The sequence below is a fragment of the Acomys russatus genome, chromosome 10 (assembly GCF_903995435.1).
Source record: "Acomys russatus chromosome 10, mAcoRus1.1, whole genome shotgun sequence".
Classification (NCBI taxonomy): domain Eukaryota; kingdom Metazoa; phylum Chordata; class Mammalia; order Rodentia; family Muridae; genus Acomys; species Acomys russatus.
In genome coordinates this window covers 7,114,858-7,127,541 of record NC_067146.1, presented here as the reverse complement: position 1 = coordinate 7,127,541, position 12,684 = coordinate 7,114,858, and the positions used below count along the sequence as shown (strand labels likewise).

The following is a 12,684-nucleotide window of genomic DNA, read 5'->3' as shown; positions in this document are numbered from 1 at the left end:
GCAGTAACCTTACCACAGAGGGGCGGGGGGCAGAGGCAGAGGCAGAGGCAGAGGCAGGGGGATTGCTGGGGCTTCTGTTAGCCTGCGTAGCCCAAGTTTAGTGAGAGACCCTGTCTCAAGGGAATAAAGCAGAGAGAACAAGACAACTGTCATTTGACCTCTGTGTACACAGGAGGGTACACTCCCCCACATGAACATACATACATTGCACACACGTACATGCGTGCGTGCGCGCGCGCGCACACACACACACACACATACATACATACACACAGCAAGAACATGAGGAGGAGAAGGGAAAGTGGGAGAAAATCAGCATTAGAAACTAGGTTTGAGAGCCCTGAAGAGGATGCTCAGGGTAATAGATGGTTACTGTTCTGAGAGCAGAACTTGAGGCTAAAACATCATGCTTGTTCCGATGAGAAATGCCTCCTTCCTGCATCCTAGCACTTCTGCAGAAACATCACGTAGCCAGAACAGGCAGGGAAGGCTCATCCTGCTAGAAGATTTTGGGAAAGGCCAAAATGCTTAAGCAGAGACCGTAGTCCAGAAGGATGCCCTCGTTCAAAAATCAGGCTTTTTGCTGAGTAGGTCCCGGAATCCAGCTGGAACCCAGGAGGAGAAAGAAGCCAGATGTTTGTGCTGAGGCAAAGCCATCCAGAACCTGGGTGCTTCACTCCCCACTCAGGTCATCGCCTGTGACCTCAGCAGAGTGTCAAGAAGCCTGGTTTGTTTAGAGCCATGCTGATCAAGAGTAGGTATCAGGGCAAGTGTCTGGGCAACAATAAAACATGTACCTTAGTGACCTGGATGTGAGGGGCCAGCAGAGACGCTAAGCACCCACACAGGTTGGTGTGTGAGCTGGAGGGAGGGGTTTCTAGCAGTTCGGCAGACCCACAGACACATGACCCTTCCTGTAGAACCCCACAGTTGCCGGATGACTGCGGTCATTTCACAAAGAGGGGACCTGAGAGTTGTCTGTCTCCTTTAATAGAATATCCTCAACAACTTACATATCTAACAAGGGCTGAAGAAATTGCACACATACCATTTAAATATCAATCAGGAATTATTTAATATAAATATCAAACCAACATTTTGAAAGCAAAAACTTCAGCATTTGAAAGGAAACAATCTGTCATCTGAAAGTAATATTTATTAGGAACACCCAGCTCGCTGGCAATGCTATGGTATTTTAGGATAAACATTAGGAGGGCACTATGTGCTTTAGCTTGGATTCCATGTTCAAATGACAGGGCATGAATGGGCTGCGAGCACTTCCATGGGCCCTTCTTATTTCTCCTGTCTCAGAATAACTTCAGCAAACATGAGTCAAGCCATGTAGGTCACCATACTACTGATTCTTCTTCATGGCGTGGAGAAAACCAAGTACATCCTTTTTGGCTAATAGCGTTCTTGTTTGAATGCATCTCTGTCTTTTTTTTTAAACCATAGACCCTGCCAGAAAATATTAATTCAACACAGGTCTCTTAGAGCCAAAGGAATCTGCCCACCAATCTCCTACCAGGCCCAGACTCCATCCTTAGACCTTACTCTTGGGTATGCGTATATCTCAGACTTCTGCTAATTACCAGGTAGACCAGTTGGCCGCTGGAGGCATTTGGAAAGCCCAATCTAGCCCCTTCTTTCAGTTCAGGTAACATTATATCATGGGTCAGATATGTCTGTCAGGAAGCAACAAGAGACACAAGAGTATTGAGGCTACTCATTTATCTTTGCTATTCTGTTTGGGCAGTACATACTTTCTTCATGGTCTCTGTAAGTGAAGTAGAGGGTGAATGTTCTGGAAGACTGTGTGTGTCCATGCCTGCTTCAAGGTCTTAGCATGAGCCAGTCCCTCAGGAAGACACTCTAGGGCCTGAGGACCTCATCAAGTCGTGCCTCAGGGCCTGGAAGAGACTGATGAGGGACTGGGCCCAGATGTCCTTCTGATGCCCTTCAGACAAGGCTGTTCGATAGGCTGTGTAAGCCAGGGTCAGGGCCGTCCTTTCAAAATCTTCTTTCTTGAGGATTCCAGGGTGGTTGGCCAGGCTGGCGCTCAGCCTGCGGATATCTGGGATGCGCTTGGGGATTATTTCGTTGCAGACTGAGTAGAAGTTCAGGGCCTTCCGCAGGGAGGCTAGCTCCTCATCCTTGATGGAAAGCTTCAGGTCTGGGCTGATCTCAATTTCAGCTAGCAAGAGCTGTGGAGAAAGACGGGGATTGTTAAGGACAGGATGTGGGGGGTCACTATCCGTACGTAGGGAGGCAGCCACAGAAAGAGCCTAGAATCCAAGGGACCTGGGACCCAGCCCTGGTCTTCCTCCTCAACTTCTCTGGGCCTCACCTTTCTTCTCTGTAAAACAGTGGTACATTATCTACTCCAGTGAGGTATCATGAGACCCACGCAGGCCAAATATGGGCAAATGTGACATAGTTTCTGGTATCGGCCGCACTGCTACCATTTTGTCAGTTGATCCTATCTTCTCTTTGTCCCTCTTACCCACTGAAGATCTTCTGAAGTATAAGCTGGCCATCCCAGCTGAAATTATACCCAGAAGCTGGGAATTTAAAGAATGCGGAGAGGTTGGTGGGATACAGAGATGTCATATGTCCCTGGCTTGCAAGGATAGGGGCTGTATCTGTCCTCTTCATCCCTGCCTAGTGCCATGAGGAATTCAGTACATACTCCAAGAATGGAAAGATTCCTAGTCCTAAGTTGCCTCCACTCTCTGCTCTCCTCTGCGTCCCATGACACTCTTTGCCATCTTTCTGAACCATGGATTTGTGACACCCCCCACCCCCATCTTCAAGGCTTGGCAGAGGCTCTGCACTGGCAGTTTGCCACCCAGGGAAGCATCTGAAAGCTCCATCCTGGTTTCACTGTGTCACACATGTCAAAGCTGGAAGGGAATCTTGGGGATAGCATTTAAACTCCACGTAACAGTTGAGATTTGGTCTCAGGGACTCTTGGCCTTGAAGTTAAAGCTCCTGGCCTGAGCTAAGTGACCCCAAGAAACTCACTCCATGCTTGAGTGGAATGGGGTCTCAGGGAAGCAGGTGTAAACAAAGAAGAAAGCCTGTGGGCTAATACAGGCTTCTAGAAACTTAGATGAGTCACGGGGCAGCCAGACAGCATCTGTGCACAGCAGACAAAGCCTCAGAGCCATGACTGTGCCTAGGTCCCAGGATGGCTTTGCTCAGACACAGTTGAGTGATACCTTAAGCTTTGACTTGAGACCTTCCACTCTGTGCCTGGGTGTGGCAGTGGCACCTATGGAACACGCCTCAACTCCCATTGTGCCTGGAGTGAACGCTGAATCCTGTCATTTCTGTCGGGACACATAGAAAGGGTGAGGTACAATCCCTTGTGTTGGTGTAGGTCAGATTCTATGACCTCTAGGAATGAGTGCAGGCCATTCTTTGCTACAGCATAGACCATTCAAGTTCATGGGCTCAGGCAGGCCACTTCTCAGAAAAAGAGACATGAGACACATCTTTGATGGCTTTCCCTTCACTTACCTCATAGAGCAGTTCCACCTCCTCCAGGGAGGTCTGCAGGACTGGATTCAACGGCAGAGACAAAGACCTCTTTGGCCGCTGGGCAGCAGGGAACAGTGCAGCTGAAAGGGACAAGAGACTGATCTGTGACCACCTCTCTGGGCTAACCCTTGAGGGCAGCCCTCAAGTGTATCTTGAAGGGGCTTTAAGGGGAGGGGAGGTAACAGATTCTCTTCTTGTGTCTCAGAAAGCTCGGAGGCATGTCAGACTAGCAGCTCACCAAAAGCATCCAAGGAACTGGACCCCCCCAAAAAAAAAAAAAAAAAAAAAAAAAAAAAAAAAAAATCTGCCTGGGCTATGTTTGCACTAGGAAATTTAGGTTAAAACAAAGCACACGAGGCAGAATAGAAAAAGGCAAGCAAAAAAGAGTTTCCTAATCCTACAGGGGCGACCCCCAAACTGTGGCCTAACACATGGTACAGCCAAGTGCTTAAAAACAGTCGGTATGTAGCCGCTGCATTGAAGCCTTATCATCAGAGATGGAGACTTTGGCTAACTCAGCCATCTGAAGTAGAACAGATGACAAAGGAGAGAAAGCAGGCTGTGCAACACCTTAACACTGGGCTCTCAGTGACCGTGTGCCGGAGAGCTCAGAGCTTCCCCCAAGGGCCAGGTGATTTAACAATGTATTTACTGCACAGTGGAGGCTGCTAGAAGCTGGAGGAAGATGGATGGGTCCCTGGTGGGATGGAAGATCAAAAGTCCTAGGGACAGTTGGAGAAAACAGAATACTGTCGAACACAGGATGGTTGTGGAAAAACCCCAGTTCTTCAGGACTGGATCAAATAGCCCCACCCTCACCCCATGGGGTCAGCCCCTTTATGCATCAGACACTGGTCCCAAGTGATGGACAAACCTGTGGATATAAAAGAGTCATGGCCTTTAGAAAACCAGAGAAAGGCTGGGCATGGTGGTGCACGCCTTTAATCCCAGCACTCGGGAGGCAGAGGCAAGCGGATTCCTATGAGTTCGAGGCCAGCCTGGTCTACAAAGTGAGTCCAGGATGGCCAAGGCTACACAGAGAAACCCTGTCTCAGAAAACCAAAAAAAAAAAAAAAAAAAAAAAAAAAAAAGAAAAGAAAAGAAAAGAAAAGAAAAAGAAAACCAGAGAAAGAAATGTAAAAACCAGACAACCGTGGTGTGGCCCTCTGACGTTGTGCAACTGCACTTTTCACAGCCATTGGTGGTTACCCTGGCTACTCGGTGGTGGTGTCCCCAGGCCATGAGTAAAATGTCAGATTGTGTTCAGTGTGTTAAGTTATCTTTGGTGTGCTAAAGAGGTCAGGAGCTGTGTAGAACTTTCTAGAATGGTTTCCATCAGAAATGATAAAAGGACATCTCATCTTAAAAGGATCTTCCTGAAAAGCCTGCTGTTGTAATTTCTTACTTCTCATATAAAGTAGTTGGAGGTAGCTTTGCTGGCGGGGAGAGGCATTTGCAGGAGCTTGTTTGTGGCCCACTGCCATAAGTTCCTCAGGTCAAGGAGCAAGGCATTTCTGTGTGTTCGTGTGTACACAGATGTGTGTTGGTGCACTTGATTGTGGGGGCACGAGGTGGAGGCCAGAGGTGGACATTCGGATGTCTTCCTCAGTCACCTCTTCGCCTTAATGTTTTGCGACACAGTCTCTCACGGAACCTGGGCCTCCTGTTTTAGTTACATTGGCTGGCCAGCAAGTCCGAGGATCCTGTTGTCCATGCCCCGCAGCAGCTCCGTGGTTACAGGTTCATGCTGCCATGCCTGGCTTCACCAGGGTGCTGAGAATTTGGACTCAGGTCCTGATGCTTGTACGACAAGCACCGTACCCTCTGACCACCTCCTTGCTCTCCTTTTTATGAGCCTTTCTTGTATTCCTGCCCTGAAAGGATGGAGGCGGCAGATGGAGAGCAATGTCACTCTCCTAACTCTCTCCTCCACTAACGTCTCTGTTTTTTAAACTTAGCTTTTGAGAACTTTACTATATTTACATTAGACCCTCTTCCTTTTCTCCCTCTGACTCCTCCCACATTCCTCCCCACTCCTTCTCAGGTCCGTGGTCCCTTCGCATTCTTTGATTATAAGTGATATGTATATATGCATATACGTGTGCAAAAACATGTATACACACAAATTTACAAACACAACCTGTTGAGTTCATATGTTTAGGGTTGACCTAGTTCTTTGAGGTAGGGTCTCCCAGTCAAACCCAGGGCTCCCTCATACAACTGTCCGGCTGGAGGAGCGCAGGCATCTGAAAGATGGATGCCTCCTTCTTTTCCTTCTCCATGTCCCACATTGGTCCACCCCTTGGCACTGTTGCATCTTGTATTTCCATGGCTGCCTTGACCCTATGCCTTGGGTAAGGGCAGAGACATGCCTGCTCCTTAGGCAGAAGGAGGGTAGCTAACTTTAGGCTGACATCTCACTGGTTCTTCAGCCACTTACATGTGACTCCTTTAGTCAAGACCTGGAAAAGCTGGAGGCAGCCAGTGAGAACTCGTTCTGATTCCCCGGGCAATGTCAAAGCATGGAGGAGGTTCTTTCCCCCCCCCACACCCCCATGCTGATGTCCATAACGATGAAGGCTGAATCCTTCCAAAAATGCTCATGGCTAAAACAAATGCTGGCTGCCCCTGAACGGAACAGATACACAAAGGTTGCTTCCAAATCACTGGGTGACAGCGGCCGTTTCCCTAGGAATCCTTTTCCTGTTCACCCCTCGGCATTCACCTACCTCTGAGGCTTTCTTGTCCTTTCTGCACACTTAGAGCCTTGCTGCCTCCTGCCCTGTGCCACTGCTCCCTCTCCCCACCCCTGCCCCTGCCCGGAAGGGCTCTCAGGATTGCCAGTTCCTAGAATAGGAAGTGAGTTTTCCTGTTTTTCTATCAGCTCTATATACTGTAAGGCTCTGAAGGCTCAATGGGAGTGACGTAAAAAGAACAGCTAGATGTTAAATACAAGCAGCATCCCTGAATAATGGATGTGGCTGTGAGGCAGCATAAGCTTGGCAAGGAGAGAGCCCTGGACCACTGCTACGCTTAGCATCCTGAGAGTGGGTGCTATGAGGATGCTGGGGAAGAAAGAAGAGGGGGAAAGAGAATGCTAGAGAGCACCCCCACATCCCCAGGACCACTGGGTCTCAGACAGGAAGGTTGCTGGAGGCTTTGCTCAGAGTCACGGGCTTTGTGTACATTTTGTGGGGTGTAAACCCGGCCTACTTGCCTGCTTGCTTTTCTCCCTAGTGTCCTACTTCCAGCCCAATCCCTAAGCTTCTCTTTGGGGTATGACTATCCTCATGGGGGTTACTCCATATGTCTATCGTAGGGATACCTGGGACTTACGGGTCTCCTTGCTTAAAGGTCTTTGGGACAGGCTGACCTTGGGGATGAGGACAGAGATTGTCCCCTCCTTCCTGGGCAGATGAGTATCTATGACACATGGGATTAACCAGCGCAGAGCAAAATGATTCACCTGCTAAGATCACATTTGGTGGCTCAATCTACTTTAGAAACAGGATCCAGAAGTTTGTGACTGGTCGATCACAGCAAGCCCTGTCCGTGCCGTCTGCTAAGAGATACCGTTGGACCTCAAGTAGAAACTACTAAAGCTTGGCATTCACCTATTAGCAATAACTCTAGAGAATCCACTCGTGCCTGTTAGCAGGCCATGTCCTTCCACGAGCCCACAGAGAGGTAGGTGTCCACTTCCCTTTTTAGAGATGAAGATGCTTGGGGGTTAAGGACCTTCGTCCAGACCTCCCGATTAACCAGAGATATGACTGAGAGTATAGTGCACATTGTGTAGGCCCAAAGTCCAGTCTCGCAGACAGGGGTGGACAACGCTCCTTTTGCCCCAAGACTGGCTGCTCTTCATTTCTGAATAACCACGGGAAAGATGTGTTTGCTATAACATATGCCTTTAAATAAATCACACACATGTGGAGGTCAGAGGACACTCATGAGAGTCAATTCTTTCCTTCCATAATGTGGATTCCAGGGATTGAACTCAGATCCTAAGGCTTTGGTGGCCCACATCCTTTTACCCACAGAGCCATCTTACAACTCACACTGCCTTTTCAGGTCTGCCCAGCTGCCTGAGTTTGGAGGACATGTCACCACCTTAAGTAGCATATTTTATTTTTTATTTAAAAATTTTTTTTTAAGTAGCGTATTTTAAAACCTCAGTCACCCCTTCACATATACCCTTAGCTGCTGCTCAGCAGTCTCTGGGTTTCCTGTCTCCTCCCATGCTCACACTTTCTCAGACAACTTCGTCCCATCTTTGGCTCCTCCCCCTGCCAGCTGTCTCCTTCTTGCCTTCTGCCTTCTGTTCTGCTGTGACCTTGCCAGTTGCATTCTCCGTGTGTGCACGAAGCCTCCGTGAAGACACAGATCTAGTGGGTCAGCCACGCATTTTCTTCTCTCAGCTGGCTCTTACGGGGACCCACAAACACACGGTGTGTCTCCCATGTGTCTCCACTGCCCCGACCCCCCACCCCCCACAAGTGCCCTTTCTTCTCCTGTGCCTGCTTGTGAAGCTTGGTTCTTCTCAGAGTGCTTTCCAAAACCTTCCTCTCTGCGAGAGAGGGATGCTATCGTCATTTAAAGTTCCTGGCCTGGCCTTATGGCCTTTAGCTATGAACAAGTGCTGACGTTGGTCCGTGCCACTCCCTCGCCTTATCTCTGTGGAGTCCCTGCTCCAGCTCAGAGAGACTTGCACTTGCTATTTCCTCAAGCTTTAGTCCACGCAGACTCTGGTCTAACGTGCAGCAGAGGCACCTGAGGAAGACGCTGGCTCAGGGTGGAGTTTGACCTCTGACTTTTCATGATCCCTGCTCGAAACTGTCTTCTCTGTCTTCCTGCTCCCACTCCTGTGTGTGGAGCCCGCCGGTAAAGTGCACGCTGCCGGGTATGGACACTTGCACCAGAGAGCTTGCCTGAGCGGAGACTGGCTGCTGGCCACAGCGAGCCGAAGTGCCTCACCCCTGTGAATGAATCCTTGAAGCAAGTCTGGGTGTGGAAGGGAAATGTTTTTGCTTATGAAAGAGCTGCCAGACTCTGATGTCGTCCACTTGTTGGCTCCCGAGACGGCCTTTTTGGAAAGTTGGTGCTGTCTGGGGAAGTCACAACCCCAGCCTCTCTACCAGCTTTCTGTGGGGCAGCGTTGCTGAGGAGCGATCTTGACTAGAAAGTGCCCTAGCACTTGCCACAGCAGGGGCACGGAGATGAGTGGGTTAGTGGGGCCAGTCTCAGGTGGACGTGGGGCCAGATCCAGCAAGCCCTCTAACGGTGTGACTCTGGGTGTGTCCCTTCTTGGCCCAACCCTCTACTTTCCTCACCCACGCATGGCTATCTGCATGGGGTGTTAGGCGATGTGGCAGAGAGCAGCATCAACTCTGACAGACCATCCGAGACTGAAGACAAAACACAGCTCTAAGACACACACCTGAAAGTGAGGCTCCACTAACCCTCAGGGCTGTTTTCTTTGCTAAATTGCTTCATAATTAATTACTTTAAGGGGGCAGCATGATGGCCCCAGCAGGTAAGGTACCTGCTATCAAGCCTGACTTGGAAGGTGAGAAGTGACTCCTACAAGTTGCCCTTGCCCTCCACAAGTGCACACTGATACACATGTGTCCATTCACATGGATAAATAAATATATATATACAAATAAGAAAATAGAGATAATTTATATGTACTTAGTAACAGCCTAGTTATGATTATAGGTTATTACGTACACAATTTTTAGCTTTTTAAAGTCAGGTAAGTCCTTTCCCCTCAAGTGCTGCTCCGACAAGATGCAGGGCATGCGAGGACATGGAGTGTGTGTGTGGGGGTCAGTGTCCTCAGGTTGGCCCCGCTAGCTGCAGTAACCGCAGGCGAGTCATTGAGGCTTCGTCCTGCTGGCAGGGTGGGGCTGGGCAGTCCTGGATCTTGTGTGGAGTTTCCACCCTGGGAGGAATCCTAGAGAGCATTTCTGAGGGAGAGGCTGGGAGAAGGGGAAGAAGAAGACTGCCTGGCAGCGGGTGGACTCTGCGGGGTTTCTTTCTGTAAAGAGGAGAGAGAGAGAGAGAGAGAGAGAGAGAGAGAGAGAGAGAGAGAGAGAGAGAGAGAGAGAGAGAGAGAGTGTGTGTGTGTGTGTGCACGCGCGCGCCATAGAGCAACCTTGAGCATGTAACCCTTAGGGTTAGGCTGGTGGGCAGTGAGCAACAGGATTCAGCCTCCTCAGTGCTAGAACTACAAACACAGGCTGCCATACCTTTCTCTCTCTCTCTCTCTCTCTCTCTCTTTCTTTTTAAACATGGAATCTGGGGTAGCTCAGGTCCTTGTGCTTGCACTGGGAAGCGCTCTATCAACTAGGGCGACAAGAATGGTGTCCTTTTATACTTTGAAAAAAAATATTTAAGACAAAGAAAAAATAAAACTCAGCTACACATTGAGATTCTCAGCTTTTCATTAATAAAGAATGGGGTTTCTTTTTAGTGATAAGTAGCCACTAATGCGCGTGCGCGCATGCGTGCACACACACACACACACACACACACACACACACACACGTTTCATCATTTTTGAGGCATATTTTTGAATCTGACCCTTATATCAGCCTTGTGAGGGCAAATTTTGTGACCGTTAAGATGCTTCCTGCTCACAACACCCAGAGAAGCTAGGAGCCTGCCAGAGACCACACAGCTGGCTCTTTAGAGGAGGAACTGAGGGAGAGCTGGATGCTCCAATTCCTTGCAGGAGCATGTATGACCCTTGTCACACGTCCACGTCCTGACAGCCACTGCCTTAAAAAGAGTTGATGCCTTTGTGTCCTTTAGCAAATTAAGTTGTGCTCCCAGTGTGACAAGAATAAATGACAGAATCCAGTTCTAAGATTTCTCTGCTTTCCACCCTCAAGTGCTGCCCTTAGAGACAGGTGATGAGCAGGCAGGTGTGTGTGTGTGTGTGTGTGTGTGTGTGTGTGTGTGTGTGTGTACGCGTGTGCGCCTGTGTATGAGAAAAGTCTGTCATTTGCGTCTCAGAAACACTTACGTCCTGCCCCTATTCAGGACCTGGCCAGTCCCTAACATCAGGCTTAAGCACAGAGAGGATAAAATAAATGACACATGCCTTGGCCCTCTCGCTCTCGTTGCCGTAGCTTTCTTCTCTGCTGTTCAGGTCGCTCTTTCTCCGACATTGTCTCTGAGAAGATGGGCGCACACGTGTCACCATGCCCATTCCTTTAGGGGTCTCTAGAAAGAGCTTCTGGGTTGACTTGAGGGAACACTGTTTTCCCAGGTCTTTCTGGGAGCGTGAACTCAGCTGGATTCAGGCTGTGGAAAGATTTCTCTTCAGACTGGCATGGTGTGGGAAGAACTCCCAGCCCATCACTTCCTGGTAGCGATAAACCAGCTGGCTTGATATGTTCCCAGTGGCTGCCAAGCACAGCCAGTCCCTCAGTAAAGATGCCACCCCTGATCTGAGAAGTGACCTCCTGAGAGAGAAGATGTCAGCGCGAGAGAAAAACTTTTGCACGTACTTTCTTCTTTCCATGGTAGCTTGGTGGAAGTGGCAGGGGCCAAGCACACTGGATGGATGCCCCTAGTGCTCCTTTTTTCCCCTGCCTGCCACCACACAGCTCTACCTGACTGCAGGAAAAAAATGCATCCACAGCAGCCTGGAGACCTCATTCTTGGCCGGCGTGGCCAAGAGCTTTCTGCTTTAGACCCCCGGGTTCAGCCTCCTGCATCTCAGTGGCCACCATTCTTTCACACAGGTAGCAGAGCTTGACCCCTCCTCTCAGGGGGGTCTGCTCCAGCAGCAGCATCCAGCATGGATCTGGAGATGCTCTGTACCCATCCTCGGAAACAGTTAAGAGTTCTTTCTGGCTCACCATCAGGAGCAACCCTATGGGCTTTCAACCTCCATCAGACTCTCCACATCACTGCTTTAATGTTTCTCCCATGTCATTTTCTATCATCTTTCACTAAGAGGGAGCATGCCAGGAGGGCACAGGGCACTAGCAAAGTTGGTGTACGAAGCAGACACAGGGCGGTTAATTCCTCCCGCCCTCTAACTCCACTCCGTATCCACAACTCTATTCAAGAAAGATGAATGAGCAACTCACCCCTGTTCCACCTGCATGACACAGTGGCCTGGGTGCTGGAGAAAAGCAGCAGAGCCATCAGAGCCTTCCAGGGCATCTTCCAGAAAGGAGGACAATTGACCTTCTATCCCCGTGGGACCCTGGGAGCTGCAGGTGGGCCCTGCGTTCTTCTCTGTTGGATGACAGAGTTCTCACTGCCCTTTCTTGTCTGGGAGGGCAGCAAGGGCCTCTCCCTGGCTCCACAGGGTGGAGGCGGATGCTGCCTCGTGGGTGGGACAGAAGTGGGTACCTCTCTTAACCTAACTCTCTCTGGGATTGGGGGACTGGGCTTCCACACAGAGGCTCTGTTTTTGAGCACATCTGGAGTGACTCACGGGGCATGTGATCTCTTTGGCAGTGGGCTGGATAAATATAATTTCTGTACTTGAGTTCCATGTGTTGGATGCGCCCACTGGAATTTTTCTTTAGCAAACAGACCCGCGGAACTTGTTAGAGAGCCCGGCGAGAAGTTGGCTGCTTTCCCCATCCACACATAATACTTCAGAGCCAGGACCGAGGCCTGGAGGAAGCGCTGGGAGGTTGCCTGGCAGACAGCGGGGCTGCTGTGGAGCTCAGAGTTGCCTGTAGGACAGCACAGTCATTGTAGCACTGGGTGGAGTGACTCTGCTACCCTTCCCCAGAGCTAGACGGGTGGATCTTGGGGTCTGGTTCTGTTCCTAGGTTCTGGGTAGGTGGGGAGTTGGCAAGGTTGTGAGGAGCACAGATGGACAGGTGGCATAGAGAATAGGGAGTGCCTTGTGAACTTATCCGGATGGTAGCCCAGTAGGCCTAGGGATGAGCTCCTACTCATGCCCGTGAAATTTGTATTAGGTGCTTTCCATTGCTATAGCAAAATTCTTGTGGTTAGATAGCTTGTGAAGAAAAGAAGTCCGTTTAGCTCATTCTTCTGGGGGGCCGAGAGCATGATGCTGGCTCCTGCACTATTCTGGTTAGGATCTGATGGCAGAAGACATCCCAATAAAGGAGGTTTGTGTGGATGAGATTTCCCTGTGAT

The 12,684-nt window shown here is 49.7% G+C and overlaps 1 protein-coding gene across 1 annotated transcript; it reads right to left on the bottom strand.

Moving 5' to 3' along the window:
- Window positions 1–1,779: 1,779 nt before the first annotated feature.
- On the bottom strand, window positions 1,780–11,981 carry Fam180a (family with sequence similarity 180 member A). Its single transcript, XM_051151550.1, has 3 exons — window positions 11,652–11,981; window positions 3,523–3,623; window positions 1,780–2,204 (listed from the first exon to the last, which is right to left on the bottom strand). Exons 1-3 carry the CDS (start codon window positions 11,725–11,727, stop codon window positions 1,860–1,862), a joined length of 522 nt encoding a protein of 173 aa, XP_051007507.1. The 5' UTR covers window positions 11,728–11,981; the 3' UTR covers window positions 1,780–1,859.
- Between the last annotated feature and the right edge of the window lie 703 nt (window positions 11,982–12,684).